The sequence below is a fragment of the Pristiophorus japonicus genome, chromosome 4, assembly GCF_044704955.1.
Source record: "Pristiophorus japonicus isolate sPriJap1 chromosome 4, sPriJap1.hap1, whole genome shotgun sequence".
NCBI classification, from domain to species: Eukaryota; Metazoa; Chordata; class Chondrichthyes; family Pristiophoridae; genus Pristiophorus; species Pristiophorus japonicus.
Genome location: NC_091980.1, coordinates 285,707,173 through 285,728,814, shown reverse-complemented (window position 1 = coordinate 285,728,814; position 21,642 = coordinate 285,707,173). Strand labels below are relative to the sequence as shown.

General features: G+C 44.4%; 1 protein-coding gene across 4 annotated transcripts in view; it reads right to left on the bottom strand.

Annotated features, from left to right (window-relative positions):
- vrk1 (VRK serine/threonine kinase 1) overlaps nt 1-21,642 on the bottom strand; it is a 117,730-nt gene that overhangs the window by 94,499 nt on the left and 1,589 nt on the right. For 2 of the 4 annotated variants that reach the window (XM_070877560.1, XM_070877562.1), the window contains exons 2-3: nt 8,619-8,683; nt 7,934-8,093 (exon numbers count right to left, since the gene is read on the bottom strand). In XM_070877560.1, the coding sequence (XP_070733661.1) occupies nt 7,934-8,093 (160 nt within the window). In that variant the 5' untranslated portion in view covers nt 8,619-8,683. Of the gene's footprint in view, nt 1-7,933; nt 8,094-8,618; nt 8,684-9,796; nt 9,935-21,642 lie in introns of those variants that run through there. The other 2 variants (XM_070877561.1, XM_070877563.1) reach the window with 2 other exon arrangements.

Here is a 21,642-nt window from a genome sequence, read left to right as displayed (position 1 = left end):
ATGCCTTCATACAATCGTAGAAGGAAGCCATTCGGACCAGTGTGTCTATGCTGGCCGAAAAAGAGCTATCCAGCCTCAACCCACTTTCCAGCTTTGGATCCATGGCCTTTTTGGTTACGGCAATTCAAGTGCATATCCAAGTACTTTTTAAATGCATTGAAGGTTCCTGCCTCTACCACCTTTCAGAGAGTGAGTTCAAGAACCCCACCACACTCCTCCTACCAATTACTTTAAATCTATGGCCCCTGGTTATTGAACTCTCTGCTAAAGGAAATATAGAGTGGTGAAGAAGGACCTATCTAGGCCCCTCATAATTTTATACACCTCAATTAAATCTCCGCTTCGGATTCCTCTGTTCCAAAGCAAACAACCCCAGCCTATCCAATCTTTCCTCATAGCTAAAATTCTCCAGTCCTGTCAATATCTTTGTAAATCTCTTCTGTACCCGCTCTAGTGCAATCACATCTTTTCTGTAATGTGGTGACCAGAAATGTACATAGTACTCTAGCTGTGGCCGAACTAGTGTTTTATACAGTTCTAGCATAACCTCCCTGCTCTTATATTCTATACCTTGACTAATAAAGGCAAGAATTCCATATGCCTTCTTAACCACCTTATCTACCTGGCCTGCTGCCTTCAGGGATCTGTGGACTTGCACTTCTCAGTATCTTACCATTTATTATGCAATCCATTGCCTTGTTAGCCTTCCTCAAGTGCATTACCTCACTTATTTTATACGCACATTTACAAGCCTCCAAACTGATTAACTAACACCTGTTTATTTCCAATTTTACATGAATTAGGCTTATTTATTTATTTATTTAACAGTTTAACCAATCTAACCAGGAATCACATTCAAACCAAACAGATAAGACAATTGAATGCACAAATTATAGTTTCAAAATACAATTAATTTTAAATATATTCGTTCGGCATTTAAGCATCTAATTTAATTACTTTATTTTAAAACAGAAGGAATACAAAAACATGAACTAAGGGACTGGTGCATCAAATTAATCCTTGATTAATTTCAAGAGATTGCATAATTGTCTATCTAACCTACTTAACTGCATCATGCATTTCAGGTTCCTGGGATGCACAATTAACGAACAGCACTGTTTTTAAATACTCAACTGGCTAGTTAGTGAAATTAGAAATTAATGTTTAAAGTACAAAATGTTTATAGATGCATAATACAAAGTAGTGAAGTTCTCAACATTATTAATTTCAAAAAGACCACAAAGATAGTGACTCATCAAGTTTGTGATGGTATATGTGGTCACTTCACACGAACATAAGAAATAGGAACAGGAGTAGGCCATTTGGCCCCTCAAGCCTGCCTCCGCCATTCAATAAGATCATGGCTGATCTGATCATGGCCTCAACTCCACTTCCCCGCCCGCTCCCCATAGCCCACAACTCCCTTATCGTTCAAAAATCCATCTATCTCCACCACAAGGCAGGCAGACCTCCTCACCCTCCCAACCCTTAACCAAAAAACCCAGAACCGAATCCTGACATTTACATTATATCTCATCAAGACGCCAGGTGCCCCAGTCCAAGGATCTCTCAAAGATAGTCAAATGGTCATCATTTCACTAATTGGATAGTTTTTCTAGCCCTTCTTTGAAACCAGTTTAATATCAAGCACAAGATCACTTTTTACATGTGAATGAACACTTGCATCACTTTAACGTGCTTATTTTTTTTTATATAGTGCACAGGTATATAAAAAGGAACAAAATGGCTAAAGTAAATGTTGGTCCCTTAGAGGATGAGACTGGGGAATTAATAATGGGGAACAGGGAATTGGCAGAGACATTGAACCAATATTTTGTATCGGTCTTCGCGGTGGAAAACACTAAAAACATCCCAATAATAGATAATCAAGGGGCTATCGGGAGGGAGGAACGTAAAACAATCAATGTTACTAAAGAAGTACTCGGTGAAATAATGGGACATAAGATGGACAAGTCCCCTGGACCTGATGGCTTGCATCCTAGGATCTTAAAAGAAGTGGCTGCAGAGATAATGGATGCATTGGTTGTAATCAACCAAAATTCCCTGGATTCTGGAGAGGTCCCAGCGGATTGGAAAATGCAAATATTTAAAAAAGGAGGCAGACAGAAAGCAGGAAACTATAGACCAGTTAGCCTAACATCTGTCGTTGGGAAAATGCTGGAGACCATTATTAATGATGCAGCAGCAGGACATTTAAAAAAGTATAATTTAGTCAAGCAGTCAGCATGGTTTTATGAAAGGGAAATCATGTTTTGACAAATTTGCTGGAGTTCTGATAGAGAATTCAAACAGGCTGCATTTAGACAGGCTGTGAAAATTCACAGACAACAAGTCAGAGATGCTACGTGAGTGGTAGCATGTTGCATTAAGCCATCAATCAACTTGACATTTTCGGACCTTGGGTAGTGAGCCAATAAGGTCAAAGAAGGCGAGTTCTTTTCTGTAAATTGATCCAGGTATAAATACAGCCATTTTGACCATGCGGTCTCAGTAAGACAAAGAAACTGGCAATCAGCCAGCAGCTTGTTACTCTCTGCCAAGATTAAAAAGTTAAAACTACTATCGGAGTTCATATTTCATTGGAAATTAAGAGATCTAACAATTTTGGCGCTGCGAGCAGGGTCGCTGAGGAAAGAAACTGAATTTTGGACATCGGACCTACATATTGAGGTAAGGACTCCTTTTTTTTTTAAAAAGTTCTCAGTCAAAAGTCTAAATTCGCCTCTCCTTTTACGCGATTCCGAAAGCCTCCGGTTTGCAAACCCTCCGGTTGGTAGTCGGCTCGAGGTCCCATAGACGTCTAAACTTCGGCGGTGTGTTAGTTAATTAATCACCGACCTATTGATCGGCTAGCAAGCCTACGACTCAAGACCCCAGTAAAGAAATGGCAGCAGGAGACAAGAACAAAGAATTGCCTACAACTGTTAAAGGTGGGCAGGCACCACCTGAAGTTTTGCTAGATTTAATTCTCGAACAGTTGAAAGAATACATAGAGCAACAATTCAACTTATCTAAAACCTGTATTAAGATCGAACAAAAGTACGGAACCTCCAAAGGACAATGGTCCTTGGACGAGATTAAAAGGGTCTGGGGAAAAACAACAAATAAAGAGTGAACTAGATGGTCCCTAGCGGGTATGGGCCAGATCCAAAACCGGAATGAAATTATAATGCGTTCCCAACATAATCGAGAACTGACCAGTACAAAGGATCAATTGCAAGCAGTTTGTGCACAGCTGCGACAGAAAAAGCTTGAACTTGAAAAGCTGGAAGCGGAAGTTAAAGATCTTAAAGGTGAAATTAAAGAATGGAAAAAATCATTCGGTCAAGAGACAGTAATAGGAAAAGGAAAATGTTTTGATCAATTCCCAGGGTACCCATGTTTGGATAAATTAAAAGCGCAAACCCGAAGACACGACCGAGGAATAGATACGGTTTCTGAATCCTCCGACAATACAGTGTCGGAGGATGATGAAGAATTAGGGGTGCGCTTTGCCCCGTTTAAAAAAAAGACGAGTTGTAGTCAAATCAGAAGAGACTGCGGATGAGGACGGAACCAAAAAAACAAAGAGAAGGGTGTACGAAGAATACTTAGTTCATGCTCCGGCAGACCCAGAGAAAATTGATAAATGGTCCAAGGAATTGCCCAATCCAAAGAAAGGGGGAGTAAAAACGTGGGACCAATTGGACCGCTTAAGAAATATATATCAACTTCATCCCTGGGATGGAGTGCAAATTTTGACCATAATGGTGCCAAAAACACAGGGAAGAAAATTGCACGACAAGGTAGATGAAGCTTTGGGGCAGAATGAGCAAGAATTAGACGCAGGATTGGAGGCGATTAAACAGCTAAGACAGACTGGGGAAAAATTGCAGCCTGCCATCAGAAAGGAACAGAGGAGGTCCTGGAGTATGACGAGCGGTTTAGATGCACGTGGCTAGAACATTCGGGTATGAATAATACGGATGAGGAAATGGATGAACAAGTGTTTGGACCCCTGAAAGCAGCTTTCGTGGCAGGTCTAAAGCCAGAACTGTCCAAAATGCTTAAGGTAGTGTTACCGGACTGGGAAGGTAGAGGAACTACCTTTGCAGCATTGGTGGATCGATGTAACCAATTAGATCAGGATATGGGAGCTAAAGTCCGAGCTGTACAGGCTATGGGATGGAAATCCCAGGATTCCGATACAGTTATTCGGAAAATTACCTGGAAAATGTCATTATTGTGGGAAAGAAGGTCACTGGGCCAAGATGTGCAGGGCCAAACAGAAAGGTCGTGGCTGGGGAAGAGGACGCAGCCAGGGATACAATTCAGCCAACAAGCCAGGCTTGTCACAAGATAACGACCTCATAGAAGCATTTAAGCGACTGACAATACAACAACAGAAGGAGTTACTTAGGACAGCAAAAAAAGATTAGAGCCCACCCTGGCCCACCTCCTCGCACTAATACAACAAAGGGGAGATGGGCTATATATAACTGTGAGGGTGGGCGATAAGGATGTGGACTGTCTTTTAGACACAGGGGCGGAATTAACATGCTTACCCCTACAATATGGAGACTTTTTGCCGTTGGATGGTAGGGCACGTACAGCCTATGGAGTTGGGGGCCATAAAATGGAAATTAAAAGGATAACACCGGTACTTATAGGGCTGGGTCCACATGAACTAACCACGCCGGTCTGGATAGATCCAGTGGATCAACCCCTTTTGGGAATGGACGTTCTAATCCAAGTAGATTCATCGTTGCATTTCGAGGATGGTCGGGTGACATGGTCAATTAGAACTTTGAAGAAAGAAGAATTGAAGGAACACCCGATATGGGCTAAAGATAAGAACGATTGTGGCCTACTCCAGATGGAGCCTGCGTCATTTACATTACGTGGGATTTACACTGTCCTAATCATCCACAATCATCAGGACAAGTAGAACGAATGAATCGAACTCTGAAACAACGGCTTGCCAAATATCACCAAAAAGGAACACCATGGCACCAGGCACTACCAATAGTGCTATGTAGCATTAGGGCAACCCCGAACAGAACTACAGGTCTAAGCCCATTTGAAATTATAACAGGAAGACCCATGTCGCTGCCAGGAACTATCGATTTACGGAAAGCTGATGTTCAATTAATGGGTGACACTTTGTTATCATACTGTCAGAACTTAACTAATGCTATTAGTTCTGTTTCCCGACAGGTATCGGCAGCTTAGGGTAATCCACCCGAAGGAGGACATGACATCATCCCGGGAGACTGGGTGTATGTGAAAAAGTTGCATAAAGAACCTTTGGGTGCCAAGTGGGAGGGACCTTATCAAGTGTTATTGACCACCCAGGCAGCTGTTAATAAAGTCCAAGGAAAGAAAGCCTGGATCCACGCTTCACACGTTAAACGAGCACCCGTAACTGAAGCTGAAATCTAATAAGGACAATTACTTTTTGCGAAAATGTATAAATTTACTGTATTATTGATTGTAGGTATCCTAGGCATAGGCCTACTTCTTACTAGCCGACCTTCTGCACCAAAGGGAAATAGTAGGGTAGCAAGGGAATTACATGTAAATACCTTTTTATATATGTCATACATTTATGCCAAACAAGGTAACATTTCTAGTTGTTGGGTGTGTGCGCATATTCCTATTCACTCAAAGGGAGGGATTCCCTTGAGGCCAGTTCCCTTGAATATCTCGGAAATGGCTGAGTGGATAATTAATCAAAACAAAACAGGCAATGCGTTTCAGGATACGGAAAACTGGGCACGTAAATGGAAGTCAGCAGGTTACAATCTGACTACCTTTGAAGGGGGATACCAACCGTGCTACAATAATTCCAAACGGCCCCCATTTTTTGTTATCACTAATACAACGGGAATAGGAAGACCGGGGGAATCGGTCTGTCTGATTAGAAACATCAAAGGAGGCCAAAATATGGGGTATAGTAACTGCTCCCGGAATTATAATATAATCAAGCCACGGAACCATCCAAACTGGGCCGATGTGGGAATTTTTAACGTAACGGGGATTCTGAATAAAACAGATGGAAAAGCCTGGACAGGCCCCGGAGTGTTGCTGACAAAGAAACAGCTTACGTTCATTGCATATAATGGCACCTATTGGGTGTGTAGCCACAAGGCCTACACTTGGCTGCCCCAGAATTGGATGGGATCCTGCTATTTAGCCTACATTGTGCCTTATATGTATCATATAAAGTCACTGTCGGAACATTTACACCGTCCTCAGAGAGCTATCACAGAAACAGAGAAGTTCTTTGCCATTCTGATCCCTGGGTATGGGACCGCCAAACTGGCAAGGGAATCCATTAACATGGCATCCGTTGTGGAACGAGTAGCCAATGATACCTCAGAGGCCCTAGTTAAAATCAATGCAGAAATGGTAGCAATCCGCACAGTAGCCCTACAGAATAGACTGGCCCTTGATTACATCCTGGCTGAAAAGGGAGGTACTTGCACCCTACTCGGAACTGAGTGTTGCACATATATCCCCGATAGCTCCGAAGAAATTACCCACTTAGCGGAGCATATCCAAAAGGAGGTAGAAAAACTTAAGCAACCCCCATCATTCACTTTGTGGAGTGGAGCCACTGAATGGCTAGGTTCAATAGAAACTTCATTGGTGGAAGGTTTAATTCTATTCGTTGTAATTGTTTTACTTTTATATTGTTTGTTTATGTTGATTAAATGTTGTTGCGACCAGGCGGCTGTAGCTGCTGTCCCGCATGCGAGACACCTTGCAGGTCCCAGCAGACCGTCTGTACATGGCACAGGGGTATGTTATGCTTAAGGGAAGGTTGTTTACTGGTTGAACTAAGATACTGATTTGGATTAAATTGGAATAAGGTTAATTAACCTACTAAAACCAGACTTCCATTGTGACCACGATGGAACTCTGGTTGGTGTAAATTTGTGTGGAAGCTACTAGTCCAGACATGTGGCGAAACACCAACAAATTTTAGAAGGAAACTCTATTAACATGTATGAAATTATTTTGTAGAATGTTTAACCAGTGATACCTGATGTTTTATGATTCAGTTTGTGAAAGAATCAAAGGGGGGATTGATAGAGAATTCAAACAGGCTGCATTCAGACAGGCTGTGAAAATTCACAGACAACAAGTCAGAGATGCTACGTGAGTGGTAGCATGTTGCATTAAGCCATCAATCAACTTGACATTTTCGGACCTTGGGTAGTGAGCCAATAAGGTCAAAGATGACGAGTTCTTTTCTGTAAATTGATCCAGGTATAAATACAGCCATTTTGACCATGCGGTCTCAGTAAGACAAAGAAACTGGCAATCAGCCAGCAGCTTGTTACTCTCTGCCAAGATTAAAAAGTTAAAACTACCATCGGAGTTCGTATTTCATTGGAAATTAAGAGATCTAACAATTCTTTGAGGATGTAACAAGCAGAGTGGATAAAGAAGAACCAATCGATGTGGTGTAAGGTGATAATGACCAGATGACTGTTTTAGTGCTGTTGGTTGAGGGATAAATGTTGGCCAGGACACTGGGAATAACTCCCTTGCTCTTAAACTAAATAGTGACATGGGATCGTTTATGTCCACCTGAGGGGGAAGATGGGGCTTCGTCCTATTTGAAAGATGACACCGCCAACAGTGGTTCAAGAAGGCAGCTCACTATCATCTTCTCAAGGGCAATTAGCGATGGGCAATAAATGCTAGCCATGATTAAATAAAAAATAAAAATATAAAAATGATTTAATCCCATTCCTGAGCTACGTACTCCTCACCAATATCAGAACCTATCTTCCACAATTATCTAACTGTGAGCGGTTAAACCTTATCCTTTCGGTGCTAGACAGACCAACATGACAGTCATTGGATGCTATCTAGCATTTGAATCATCACTAAAGATTCACTGTTTATGGTTTGTATTTACCCAAGTACAGGAGGCCAAATCCACCCTTGCCGATTGGCTTCCCGATTTTCCATTGCTTTTTTCCAGTGTCTGTCATCACTTCCCCTGGTTTCAGCTCCTCTGCCATCTTTCTCTTGGGCGGAGCCCTTGTCCTGGCAGCTGCAACACGTTTGGGAGGCATCTGAAATTTTAAAAACATACCTTCTGAAATAACGACAAACACACCTTCAGACAACTTGAAGGCAGAAAAATTATCAATATAATGCCATTTCTTTACAGCAGAAGTGGAGATGCTGAGAGTGACCACATGAATTCTTCAAATGGTAAGGCCATCAGCAATACCTTTTAAGAAATTTGAAAACAAGTTGTTTAACCACTTATCTTTGTTAGTTACAGTTCATTTCCAGGCCAAGAGGTAACTGACTCCCAAGCACTTCCCTAAATCAGGCAAGTTGGTCGTCAGCAGACACCGCATAAGCATCTCAGAATACGGTGGTGTCTGGTTTCCCCCGCCCAGTGAGCTATTGCTCTCCATCTTTTCCTAATGGAGGATTCAAACAAGATCAAATGCACTTTTTACAGTGTTGTTAGAAAGAGAGCCTATACTCAATGGAATGCTGCACAAGTAAAAAAACTTGAATTTATATACAGTAGCACCTTTCACAGCCTCAGGACAAATTAAAGTGCTTCATAACCAATAACTTACTTTAGAAGTGTGGTCACTGTTGTAATCGAGGGCAACACAGCAACCAGTTTACGCACAGCAAGATCCTGCAAACAGCAAGGAGAAATGGAGTTGTGGTGTATTGTTGTGGGATAAACATTTGCCCAGAACTCCCCTGTACTTTTCTGAATAGTACTGTACAGTGTATCAGCCTAGATTATATGCTCAAACCTCTGGCTTGAACCTCTGACTAAAACAAGAATGGTACCAGAGCCAAGACTACTATGTATCTCAAGATGCTGTACAACAGTTAAAAATTACAACTAAAAGAAAAACCTTTAGTTTTAAATTGCATCTGCCATTTCTCTGCCCACTGATCGAACTGGTCATGAATAAGATCCTTTTGAGTTTGTACGCATAGATATACATCATTTTGCTACTGCTCCCAATTTGGTATCGTTTGCAAATTTGGATACTTTGGACACAATTCTCTCTTCTAAATCATTTATAGAAATTATAAACAGCAGCAGCCCCAACACTGAATGAACCCTGTGGCACTCCACTGGTAACTGGCTGCCAGCCACATACCTGCCCATCAACGTTCCTGCTAAGCTGCACAGCTGTGCGTCGGTCTGGCGGTCCCGTGCAGACGCTCATCAGCTTCACATGCACGAGAAATTGAATGGGCCGCTCAGCCACTTAAAGGGCCTACGCACTAAAACAAATTACAGGGAACATTGCTGTCGATGTATTACTACTTATGTTGTCCACCGACCAACCATTTGCCAAATCATTTTCATACATTCACATTTAACCTTGTGCAGCAGCCTATTCTGTGGGACAGTGTCAAACGCCTTTCTGAAATCCAGGAAGACAACATCCAGTGTCTCTCCCCTATCTATGAGGTTCGTCATGTCCTCAAAGAAATCCAATAAATTAGTCAAGTATGACCTCCCTAAAGCTGACATTTGCTGATCAGCTCGTGCCCCTTTCAAACACTTTCCCAACAGTGGAAGTATTGCTTACAAGGTCTATAAATGTTATGGTTCCCTCGCTCATTTTGTGAAGATGGGGGTCACATTTACTATGTTCTGATCCTCTGGATCTTGGTCCGAGTCCAGTGAACTCAGAAGAATATCTGCAAAATGACTCTCAATCATTTGAACCAATTCATTCATAGCTTTAGGATTAAAGTTGGCAGAGCCAGTCGCATTATTTACCTTAAGCTTCAACAATCTCTCCAATATGTCCTCACGTGATTTTAAATCATTTCAGTCTCCATTCACCTTTAAATTATACTCCTGATTCTGGCATTTGTGAACATTATTGAAAACAACAGCCAAGTACTTCAGCACTTCTATCTTCAGACACGATTTCCATCATCTTTTAGTGGGCCAACACCTCTGTGCACCCTTTATTTATTCCTTAAAGCAGAACAATAAAGCATTGTTTTGAGCTATGTTTTCCTCGAACTCTCCTTCCTGCCCCAATCAGTTCCTTAGTATGCCTCAGCCTACCGTTTTATATATATCTCCCTGTACTGTTCCTTTCCTGAACATTTAAAACAGTTTGTTTACTTTGTCTCCAAACTGCCTTTCACAACTTTGTTCGCAAGCTAGACTAGTCTTAGTCTTTTATTCTGTCTTGGACCTATTTCAGGCATAAATTCCTTTAAGATTTTATAAACTATCCCTTTAAAACTATTCAACTTTCCTTCTAGTGTCTCTTCCCATTTGATTATGCCGATGCATTATCTCATACCTTTTCAGATCAACTTGATTAAAATTTAGCTTTTTAAATTGGCTTCCTTTTGCTTTCTGCCCTCTAAGCACACTTGCCTCCAAGTCAGAAAGTTGTGGGTTCAAGCCCCACTCCAGAGACTTGAGCATTAAATAGAAACCCTATCTTCCCTCAGGTGGTTGTAAATGATCCCAAAGCACTATTTGAAGAAGAACAGGGGAGTTAATTTGGTGTCCTAGCCAACATTAATCTCTCAATCGAAATATAAAACATTATCTAGTCATTTATTTCATTGCTGTTTTTTGGACCTTGCTGTACGCAAATTGACTATCGTATTTCCTACACTGCCACAATGACTACACTTCAAAGGTACTTCATTTTGCTGGAAATCGCTTTGGGACACAGAGGTCATAAAAAGCGCGATATAAATGCAAGTTCATTCTGACTTTTTATGTCTACCTTTCATGACCACCGGACGTCCCAAAGCGCTTCACAGCCAATTAAGTACTTTTTGAAATGTAGTCATCGTTATAATGTAGGAAATGCAGCAGCCAATTTGTGCACAGCAAGCTCCCACAAACAGCATTATGATAATGACCAGATAATCCGTTTGTGTTATGTTAATTGAGGGATAAATGTTGGCCAGGACAGCAGGGATAACTCCCCTGCTCTTCTTCGAAATTGTGCTATGGGATCTTTTACATACATCTGAGGGGGAAGACGAGGCCTCGGTTTTAATGTCTCATCTGAAATGGTAAATACCAAATATTCCCTTACAGCTACCTTCCTGAAGTGTTAGCGTGGTTCTGACAGCACTCAATTCAGAGTCAGAAGGTTGTGGCTTCAAGTCTCCGACACTCAAGTGCAGCACTGAGGGAGTGCTGCAGTACCATCTTTTGGAGGGGTCATTTAACCGAGGCCCCGTCCGCCCTCTCGGGTGGACAGAAAAGATCCCATGACATTTTAAAGAGGAGCAGGGGAGTTATCCCCAGTGGCCTGGCCAATTTTAATTCCACAATCTTTCGATTTTCCCTCTTCCTTCATAGTGTTATTTTGGAAATGTCATTCCTCAGAAGTTTTTGTATATTAAAAATGTGCTTTTACATGGCAGTGAATTCAACCTCAAAGACATGTTCTGATGACCTTGATCCCTGACTAAATAAATGAGTGTAGTAGTTATGGAGCTGGACTAGAGGCCTGGAGAAATAATGCAGAGAAAAAAAACCAACATTGGAGTTGGAGAATCTAAATTCAGTTGCAAAGAAAATTTGAAAATAAAGAGCTAGTATCAGTAAAGAAGTGACCATGAAGCCACTGGATTGTCGTAAAAACACAACTGGTTCACTAATGTCCTTTAGGGATGAAAACCTGCCATCCTTATCGAGTCTGGCCTGTGACTCCAGTCTCACACCAGCATGACTGATTCTTAACTGTAGTAAGCATAGTAAGCCACTTAGTTGTATCAAACTGCTACAAAGAATACCATAGACTATAGCGGTTCAAGCAGGCGACCCACTACCACCTTCTCAGGGCAACTAGGGAAGGGCAATGAATGGCAGCCTAGCCAGCGATGCACATATCCCGCGAATGAGTAAAAAATTGAAGCCTATCTAAAACATTTTCTTTGCTGGTGATAAATGACAGCAGGTGCATTCCAAGCAATAGAACAGTTCGCTTCGACTGTATTACAAGGGGATAATGCTGACAGAAGAATTACACTTCAGCAGAATTTTATTTCTCTCTATATATTTTTATTTCCTATCAGCTCACCTCGTAATCCTGGTCTACAACGCCTTTTATTGGGAAGCATAACAATGGCATTTACAGGGAGATGTGAGCAACAGAAAAGCTACATAAAGAAATTTAAGACAAGATCTGAGTAATTATAAGGTCACTTAACTTCACTGTCATAGTTCATGAAGTTACACAAACACAATTGCTTTTTCAGCCTCGTAATATATTATATAACACAATCAAGGAAGACGCATCATAAACCAAAACAGTCAAGCTCCAACGATTTGTAAAGTCATCACAAGTCCTAAAAATGCATTAGTGTCTTGCAACACACAGTTCAACATAATACATTTGGTTTGGATTTCAGAGAACAACTTACTCACTGCAAGCCTTTAAATTCAATGGCACTTGAGGTGACATCACAACAGTAATGACATGGCTAGTCTTTAATGTGATGCTCTTTTGTCCCCCAATCACAAATTGCTCACCAAATTAGGATGCAAAAACAGAGTTATAGCATTTTAACAAAATCAGCTACCGGCAAGCAGAGAAAGTAGATTAAGTAGAGAAGACCATCTAAGATTTGAGGGTAGAATTTTTTTAAACCAAACATTGAAGAAAATTGAACAAGTAGGAACTACTATGACAATAACAGAAGCCCAACTGTTTCCCATAATGAAGAACCCCCCACTCCCCGACTCATAATAGAAATGAACTGATGAGTCCAAACTATTAATTGGCACTGTTGTCTTTCACCTCTAAAGCTTCAGTCTTTTCCAGCAGCACTCACCTTCTTTATTGCTGCCAGCAAGATCAACTGGTATCCTGCCGGGGCCAGCTCTTTGAAAGAGGTCTCCAATTAGTCCTACTCACTTGCCCTTTCCCTATAGCCCTGCAATTTCTTTCTTTTCAAGAAGATATCCAATTCCCTTTTAAAAGTTACTATTGAATCTGCTTCCACCACCCTTTCTGGTAGTGCATTCCAGATTATAACATGCTGTGTAAAGAAATTTCAACCCTCCTGCCAGTGGAAATAGTCTTTCCCTATCGACTATCAAAACCCTTCATAACTCTTGAGCATCTCTCCCCTTAAACTTCTCTGCTCCAAGAACAATACCAACCTCTCTGGTCTCTCCACAAGTTCCTCATCCCTGATACTATTCTATGAAATCTCCTCTGCACCCTCACCTCAGCCTTAACATCCTTCCTAAAGTGTGGTGCTCAGGATTGGACACAATAGTCCAGCTGGGGTCTAAAGATCTGTTAAAGAGTGGAGGGCAAAAGTGATCAAATTGCAAATATGGTGATGATGCAAGGCAAAAGGAGGTGATCATGAGACAAGTATAAGAACAAAAATGAGTCCAGAAGGGGTATAAATCAGTGTCAGAGAAGGCAAACATGGAAAATCTGCCAAAGATTTTCGCCGGGTGGTAGAAAGGCAGGTATTCCCCAGGGGTGTGGATTAAAGGCAGGTAGACCCAGAGATGTGGATCAACCCAACAGGGCGGGGGGGAACCCCAGAGGTGTGGATCAACCCGCGTCGGAGCGGGGGGTGGGGGACCCAGGGGTGTGGATCAACCCTCCAGGGCAGTGGGGGGGGGGGAACAAATGCGGGATGACCCCAGGGGGTGTGGATGAACCCTCCGGGGCAGGGGGGGGTGGGAACAAAGGCAGGTAGACCCCAGGGGTGTGGATCAACCATCTGGGGGGGGGAGGACACAAAGGCAGGTAAACCCCAGGAATGTTGGAGTGTTGTTCAACCCACTTGGGGGGGGGGGGGCAAAGGCAGGTAGATCACAGGGGTGAGGGCCTACCTGCCTTTCACCCACCACATGCATGGGCCACAAGAGCTTGCGTGCTGGGAAGTTCGATGTCAGGTCTGTGGGCCCGGTGAACTCGCACAGCGAGATACCGGTAGGCGATTGCCAGGCGAGCACTGGGGCCGAGGCAACTCTGGAGACAGACAGTTAACCAGATTAGCGGGGCCTTGGACTGACTGAGAATCTAGAGACGAGAGGTTACGGTGAGACCACGGGAATGGATTTGCAGGACTAGAGCTGGGGGAGGGTAGGAAGGAACCGCCACATCAGCCTTGTCCAAGGGCCTGACGACTATCAAGCCAAGCTTCGTTCGCTGAGTTTGGCAGCTGGGCCTGGAACCGGACTCAAGCCGTGGTCCCGATGGCATAAATGCCACACACCAGGTAACTTGTCAGCAATATTCCAGTGCAGGCAGAGGGGGCAGGAAGAACCCTGAAACACTCAGCAGCTGTGCAGTGAGCAAACAGGCAGTGGAGGATTACACCTGAAGCGGGGTCAGTGTTCCCACTGAGCCTAATTCCACTCCAGGAAGAGCAGGGAGGTTTCATGCAGTGACGTATTCAGCAGGCATGTTGCTGCATTTGTAGGATTACCTTTCAGCTGAAGGAAAGACAAAAGTTTTCACATCACCAATCACTATATCAGACAGCCCTGTCAAAATTACATGCAAATCCCTTTAACAGAATACTGATGAACTTTGTATTCAGAAATGCAAGTGTTTAAGGAGTTTAAAATGTTATCATTTAGATGGCGGCGGGGGAGGGAGGGGCGGAATTACTAATCCATTTGAAATGAGGTCCTTCAACCAAAATAGTTTGAGAACCACTGTGCTAGACTACTTCAGAAGGCAATTAAGAGTCACACAGAAACATAAAGAATAGGTGCAGGAGTAGGCCATTTGGCCCTTCGAGCCTGCACCACCATTCAATATGATCATGGCTGATCATGCAACTTCAGTACCCTATTCCTGCTTTCTCTCTATACCCCTTGATCCCTTTAGCCGTAAGGGCCACATCCAACTCCCTTTTGAATATATCTAACGAACTGGCCTCAACAACTTTCTGTGGTAGAGAATTCCACAGGTTCACAATTCTCTGAGTGAAGAAGTTTCTCCTCAACTCGGTCCTAAATGGCTTACCCCTTATCCTTAGACTGTGACCCCTGGACTTCCCCAACATCGGGAACATTCTTTCTGCATCTAATCTGTCCAAGCCCGTCAGAATTTTATATGTTTCTATGAGAACCTCTCTCATTCTTCTAAATTCCAGTGAATAAAAGCCTAGCCGATCCATTCTTTCTTCATGTCAGTCCTGCCATCCTGGGAATCAGTCTGGTGAACCTTCACTGCACTCTCAATAGCAAGAACGTCCTTCCTCAGATTAGGAGACCAAAACTGTACACAATATTCAAGATGTGGCCTCACCAAGGCCCTGTACAACTGTGGTAAGACCTCCCTGCTCCGATACTCAAATCCTCTCGCTATGAAGGTCAACATGCCATTTGCCTTCCTCACCGCCTGCTGTACCTGCATGCCAACTTTCAATGACTGATGTACCATGACACACACCCAGGTCTCGGTGCATCACCCTTTTCATAATCTGTCACCAGATAATAATCTGCCTTCCTGTTTTTGCCACAAAAGTGGATAACCTCACATTTATCTACATTACACTGCATCTGCCATGCATTTGCCCACTCACCTAACCTGTCCAATTCACCCTGCAGCCTCTTAGCATCCTCCTCACAGCTCACACGGTCACCCAGTTTAGTGCCAGCTGCAAGCTTGAATATATTACATTCAATTCCTTCATCTAAATCATTAATGTATATTGTAAATAGCTGGGGTCCCAGCACTGAACCGTGCGGTACCCCACTAGTCACTGCCTGGCATTCTGAAAATGAACCATTTATTCCTACTCTTTGCTTCCTGTCTGCCAACCAGTTCTCTATCCACGTCAATACATTACCCTTAACATATAGAATAGTTACAGCCTAGGAGGCGGCCATTTGGCCTGTCGAGCCAGTGCTGGTTCTCTGCACGAGCAGTTCAGCTAGTCCCACTCCCCCGCAGCTCTGCAACTTTTTTTCCCCCTCGGGTACTTATCCAATTCCCTTTAGAAAGCTACAAGTGAATCTTCCTCCACCACTAGTGCATTCCAGTCATAACCATTCACTGCATAAAAAAGTTTTTCCTCATGCCTTCTCTGGTTCTTCTGCCAATCACCTTAAATCTGTGCCCTCTGGTTTTCAACCCTCTGCCAATGGGAACAGTCTCTCTCCATCTACTCTGTCGCGACCCCTCATGATTTTGAACACCTCAATCAAATCTCCTCTTAACCTTCACTGCTCCAAGGAGAACAACCCCAGCTTCTCTAGTCTATCCCCATAACTGAAGTCCCTCATCCCTGGAACCATTGTTGCAAATCTTTTCTGCCAGACCAGGTAAGGACAGCAGTTTTCCTTTCCTGAAGGACATTAACACCCTGTTCCGCCAGAGGGACAAATACAAGGCATCGTGGCAACACCCTCGCTCCAAACACTGGCACCTGCTCGACTACGTCATCGTCAGAGCCAGGGATCGCAAGGATGTGCGCATCACCCACGCCATGATAGGAGCCGACGACTGCTGGACGGACCATTGCCTAATCTGATCCATCATCAACATTAACATAGCCCCAAAGCAGAGGGGACAGCAGAAGCAGTTCCGCAAAAAAGTTAATACCGGGGCACTTAGAGATCCAGCTAAGAGAGCCCTCTACAGCCAGTGCCTCACAGCCAATCTGGCGTGCCTTGATGACCCGGAGATGCTGAATGCTCACAGCGCTTGATCTGCCCTCCAGGCCTCTATAACCAGTGCCTGTGACGAGACACTCAACCAGAAAACATCAGGACTGGCTTGATGAAAATGATCAGGAGATCGAAGAACTAATAGATCGCAAGCGCAAAGAATTTCTGAGCCTCAAGCAACAACCAACTCGGGAGCTGCAAAACAACATTACAGACGGCTCAAGGCTCAGGTCCAACAAAAAAAACGGGACCTAAAGAACAGGTGGTGGATGGAGAAAGAACAGGAGATACAACTGGCCGACAGCCACAATATGAGAAGATTCTTCACTGTAGTCAAGGCCACCTACGGTCCAAACTCCCAAGGCCCCACCCCACTCCTGACCAAGACGGGGAAATACTCATCAAGGACACCGAGGCTGTCAGGGCCCGATGAAAGGGCACTTTGACGATCTCCTCCATCGAGACTCTGCCTTTGACGCGAGTGTTCTTGACTCCATCTCTCAGCAGGCGACCCACCACCAACACAGTGAAACTCCAACATTGCAAGAGGTAGGCAAAGCCATAAAACAGCTGAAGAATAACAAGGCTACGGGTGCGGATGGAATCCCTGCTGAAGCGCTAATGTATGGCGGAGAGGCGCTGTTGGCGCAGATACATGACCTCATCTCTCATCTGGAGGAAGGAAAGCATGTCGGGAGATCTCAGAGATGCAGTGATTGTGACCATTTTTTAAAAAGGGGACAAGTCCAACTGCAGCAACTACAGGGGAATCTCCCTGCTATCAGCCACTGGGAAAGTTGTTGCTCGAGTTTTCCTCAATCGTCTTCTCCCTGTGGCTGAGGAGCTCCTCCTGGAATCACAGTGCGGATTTCGTCCCCTACGGGGCACAACGGACATGATCTTTGCAGCGCGATAGCTGCAGGAAAAATGCAGGGAGCAGCGCCAGCCCTTATTCGATCTTACAAAGGCCTTTGACCCTGTCAACCATGAGGGTCTATGGAGCGAACTCCTCCATTTCGGATGCCCCCAAAAGGTTGTCAACATCCTTCATTTGCATCACGACAAAATGCAGGCCGTGATCCTTACCAACGGATCCATTACAGACCCAATTCACATCCGGACCGGGGTCAAACAGGGCTGCATTATCGTTCCAACCCTCTTCTCAATCTTCCTCGCCGCCATGCTCCACCTCACAATCAACAAGCTCCCCAGTGGAGTGGAACTAAACTACAGAACCAGTGGAAGCTGTTTAACCTACGTCGCCTCCAGGTCAGGTCCAAGATCACCCCAACCTCTGTCATTGAGCTGCAGTATGCGGACGATGCCTGCGTCTGCGCACATTCTGAAGCTGAACTCCAGGATATAGTCAATGTATTCACTGAGGCATATGAAAGCATGGGCCTTGTGCTTAACATCCGTAAGACAAAGGTCCTCCACCAGCCTGTCCCCGCAGCACAGCACTGCCCTCCAATCATCAAGATTCACAGCGTGGCCCTCGACAACATGGACCATTTCCCATATAAAAACATAGAAAATAGGTGCAGGAGTAGGCCATTCAGCCCTTCGAGCTTGCACCGCCATTCAATAAGATCATGGCTGATCATTCCCTCAGTACCCAACTGTTTACATTGTACAGTAATGATTTAGGCGAGGGGATTAAGTGTAGTATCTCCAAATTTGCGGATGACACTAAGTTGGGTGGCAGTGTGAGCTGCGAGGAGGATGCTATGAGGCTGCAGAGTGACTTGGATAGGTTAGGTGGGTAGGCAAATGCATGGCAGATGAAGTATAATGTGGATAAATGTGAGGTTATCCACTTTGGTGATAAAAACAGAGACAGACTATTATCTGAATGGTGACAGATTAGGAAAAGGGGAGGTGCAACGAGACCTGGGTGTCATGGTACATCAGTCATTGAAGGTTGGCATGCAGGTACAGCAGGCGGTTAAGAAAGCAAATGGCATGTTGGCCTTCATAGCGAGGGGATTTGAGTACAGAGGCAGGGAGGTGTTACTACAGTTGTACAGGGCCTTGGTGAGGCCACACCTGGAGTATTGTGTACAGTTTTGGTCTCCGAACTTGAGGAAGGACATTCTTGCTATTGAGGGAGTGCAGCAAAGGTTCACCAGACTGATTCCCGGGATGGCAGGACTGACATATCAAAAAAGACTGGATCAACCGGGCTTGTATTCACTGGAGTTCAGAAGAATGAGAGGGGATCTCATAGAAATGTTTAAAATTCTGACGGGTTTAGACAGGTTAGATGCAGGAAGAATGTTCCCAATGTTGGGGAAATCCAGAACCAGGGGTCACAGTCTAAGGATAAGGGGTAAGCCATTTAGGACTGAGATGAGGAGAAACTTCTTCACCCAGAGAGTGGTGAAACTGTGGAATTCTCTACCACAGAAAGTTGTTGAGGTCAATTCACTAAATATATTCAAAAAGGAGTTGGATGTAGTCCTTACTACTAGGGGGATCAAGGGGTATGGCGAGAAAGCAGGAATGGGGTACCGAAGTTGCGTATTCAGCCATGAACTCATTGAATGGCGGTGCAGGCTCGAAGGGCCGAATGGCCTACTCCTGCACCTATTTTCTATGTTTCTATGTCTTTACCCCTTTCCTGAACGTATCTTCCATTGCTTGGCCTGGAGCAAGAGGAGGGAGTTCGGCTACAGTGAGTACACTTGTCCTCACAGCCAACCAAGTCCAGATGAATGGTAACACCCTTGCTGCGCATTAACTAGGAGCCTGAACAAATTCAGGAAAACCCATTGCATCTTTACAGATCGCTTGTAACTGACCAGATCTTGATTAACCTGATGGCGACAATGCATACAAGACCGTAAGCACTGCCAAGCATCAGCCAGTAACGGGGGACCGCCTGACTTGGGGGACCCGCTGAAACCGTGCGCAGGGAGGCTGGAGAAATTAAAACCCCTGAAGAGGCTGCCACACAGAGACCCAGGGGTGGGGGAGGTATCACTTTTACCAAACTCGCCGGGCAGGAATCACCACGGGATGGGATGGGACGCCACGCCAGTATTACCCCACTCCCAATACTGACTCAGGGCTGTAAAGTCAGGGATGTTAAGTCAGCGCTGGCCCCCCATCCATCCATCCATCCTGGCAGTTCCCCGCAGGGTAGGGCAGCTCAGGATAAAATTGCGCGCCCCCCCCACCCCCACCATTCAAAGACTTGTCTCGAGAGCCTCTTCTCAACAAAGGCAGAATTGATGCAGAGATTCAACATCGCCTCCAGTGTGCCAGTGCAGCCTTTGGTCGTCTGAGGAAAAGAGTGTTTGAAGACCAGGCCTTCAAATCTACCACCAAGCTCATGGTCTACAGGGCTGTAGTAATACCCACCCTCCTGTATGGATCTGAGGCATGGACGATGTATAGAAGGTGTGTATGAATAAAAAGTCTGACCAGATACTGTGAACTCAAAGTAAAGTGTGACCGTAGTCTTTTATTGCAGGTCTCCAGAGTGCCTCTCTAGCCTGTGAGGTCTCCTTAAGTACAGGTGCTCCCAAGGGATTATGGGATCCCTTGGGACCAGGGGATGAGCCCTCTGGTGGTTAAACAAGGTATTTACAAGTTTACATACATAACAGAAGGCACCTCAAGTCGCTGGAGATTTATCACCAACGATGTCTCTGCAAGATCCTGCAAATCCCCTGGGAGGACAAGCGCACCAACATCAGTGCCCTCGTCCAGACTAACATCCCCAGTATTGAAGCACTGACCACACTATCAGCTTCACTGAGCAGGTCACATAGTTCGCATGCCAGATAGAAACATGGAAAATAGTGCAAGAGTAGGCCATTTGGCCCTTCAAGCCTGCACCACCATTCAATATCATGGCTGATCATTCACCTCAGTACCCCTTTCCTGCTTTCTCTCCATACCCCTTGATTCCTTTAGCCATAAGGGCCATATCTAACTCCCTCTTGAATATATCCAATGAACTGGCATCAACAACTCTGTGGTAGGGAATTCCACAGGTTAACAACACTGAATGAAGAAGTTTCTCCTCATCTCAGTCCTAAATGGCTTACCCCTTATTCTTAGACTGTGTCCCCTGGTTCTGGACTTCCCCAACATCTGGAACATTCTTTCCGCATCTAACTTGTCCAGTCCCGTCAGAATTTTATATGTTTCTATGAGATCCCCTCTCATCCTTCTAAACTCCAGTAAATAAAGGCCGTCGATCCAGTCTCTCATACGTCAGTCCTGCCATCCCGGGAATCAGTCTGGTGATCCTTTGCTGCACTCCCTCAATAGCAAGAACGTCCTTCCTCAGATTAGGAGACCAAAACTGAACACAATATTCCAGGTGAGGCCTCACTAAGGCCCTGTACAACTGCAGCAAGACCTCCCTGCTCCTATACTCAAAACCCCTAGCTATGAAGGACAACATACCATTTGCCTTCCTCACCGCCTGCTGTACCTGCATGCCAACTTTCAATGACTGATGTACCATGACACCCAGGTCTCGTTGCACCTCCCCTTTTCCTAATCTGCCACCATTCAGATAATATTCTGTCTTTGTATTTTTGCCACCAAAGTTGATAACCTCACATTTATCCACATTATACTGCATCTGCTATGCATTTTCCCACTCACCTAACCTGTCCAAGTCACCCTGCAGCCTCACAGCTCACACCACCACCCAGTTTAATGTCATCTGCAAACTTGGAGATATTACACTCAATTCCTTCATCCAAATCATTAACGTATATTGTAAATAGCTGGGGTCCCAGCACTGAGCCCTGCGGCACTCCACTAGTCACTGCCTGCCATTTTGAAAAGGACCCGTTTATCCCGACTCTCTGCTTCCTATCTGCCAACGAGTTCTCTATCCACTTCAGTGCATTACCCCCAACATCACGTGCTTTAATTTTGCACACTAATCTCTTGTGTGGGACCTTGTCAAAAGCCTTTTCAAAGTCCAAATACACATCCACTGGTTCTCCCTTGTCCACTCT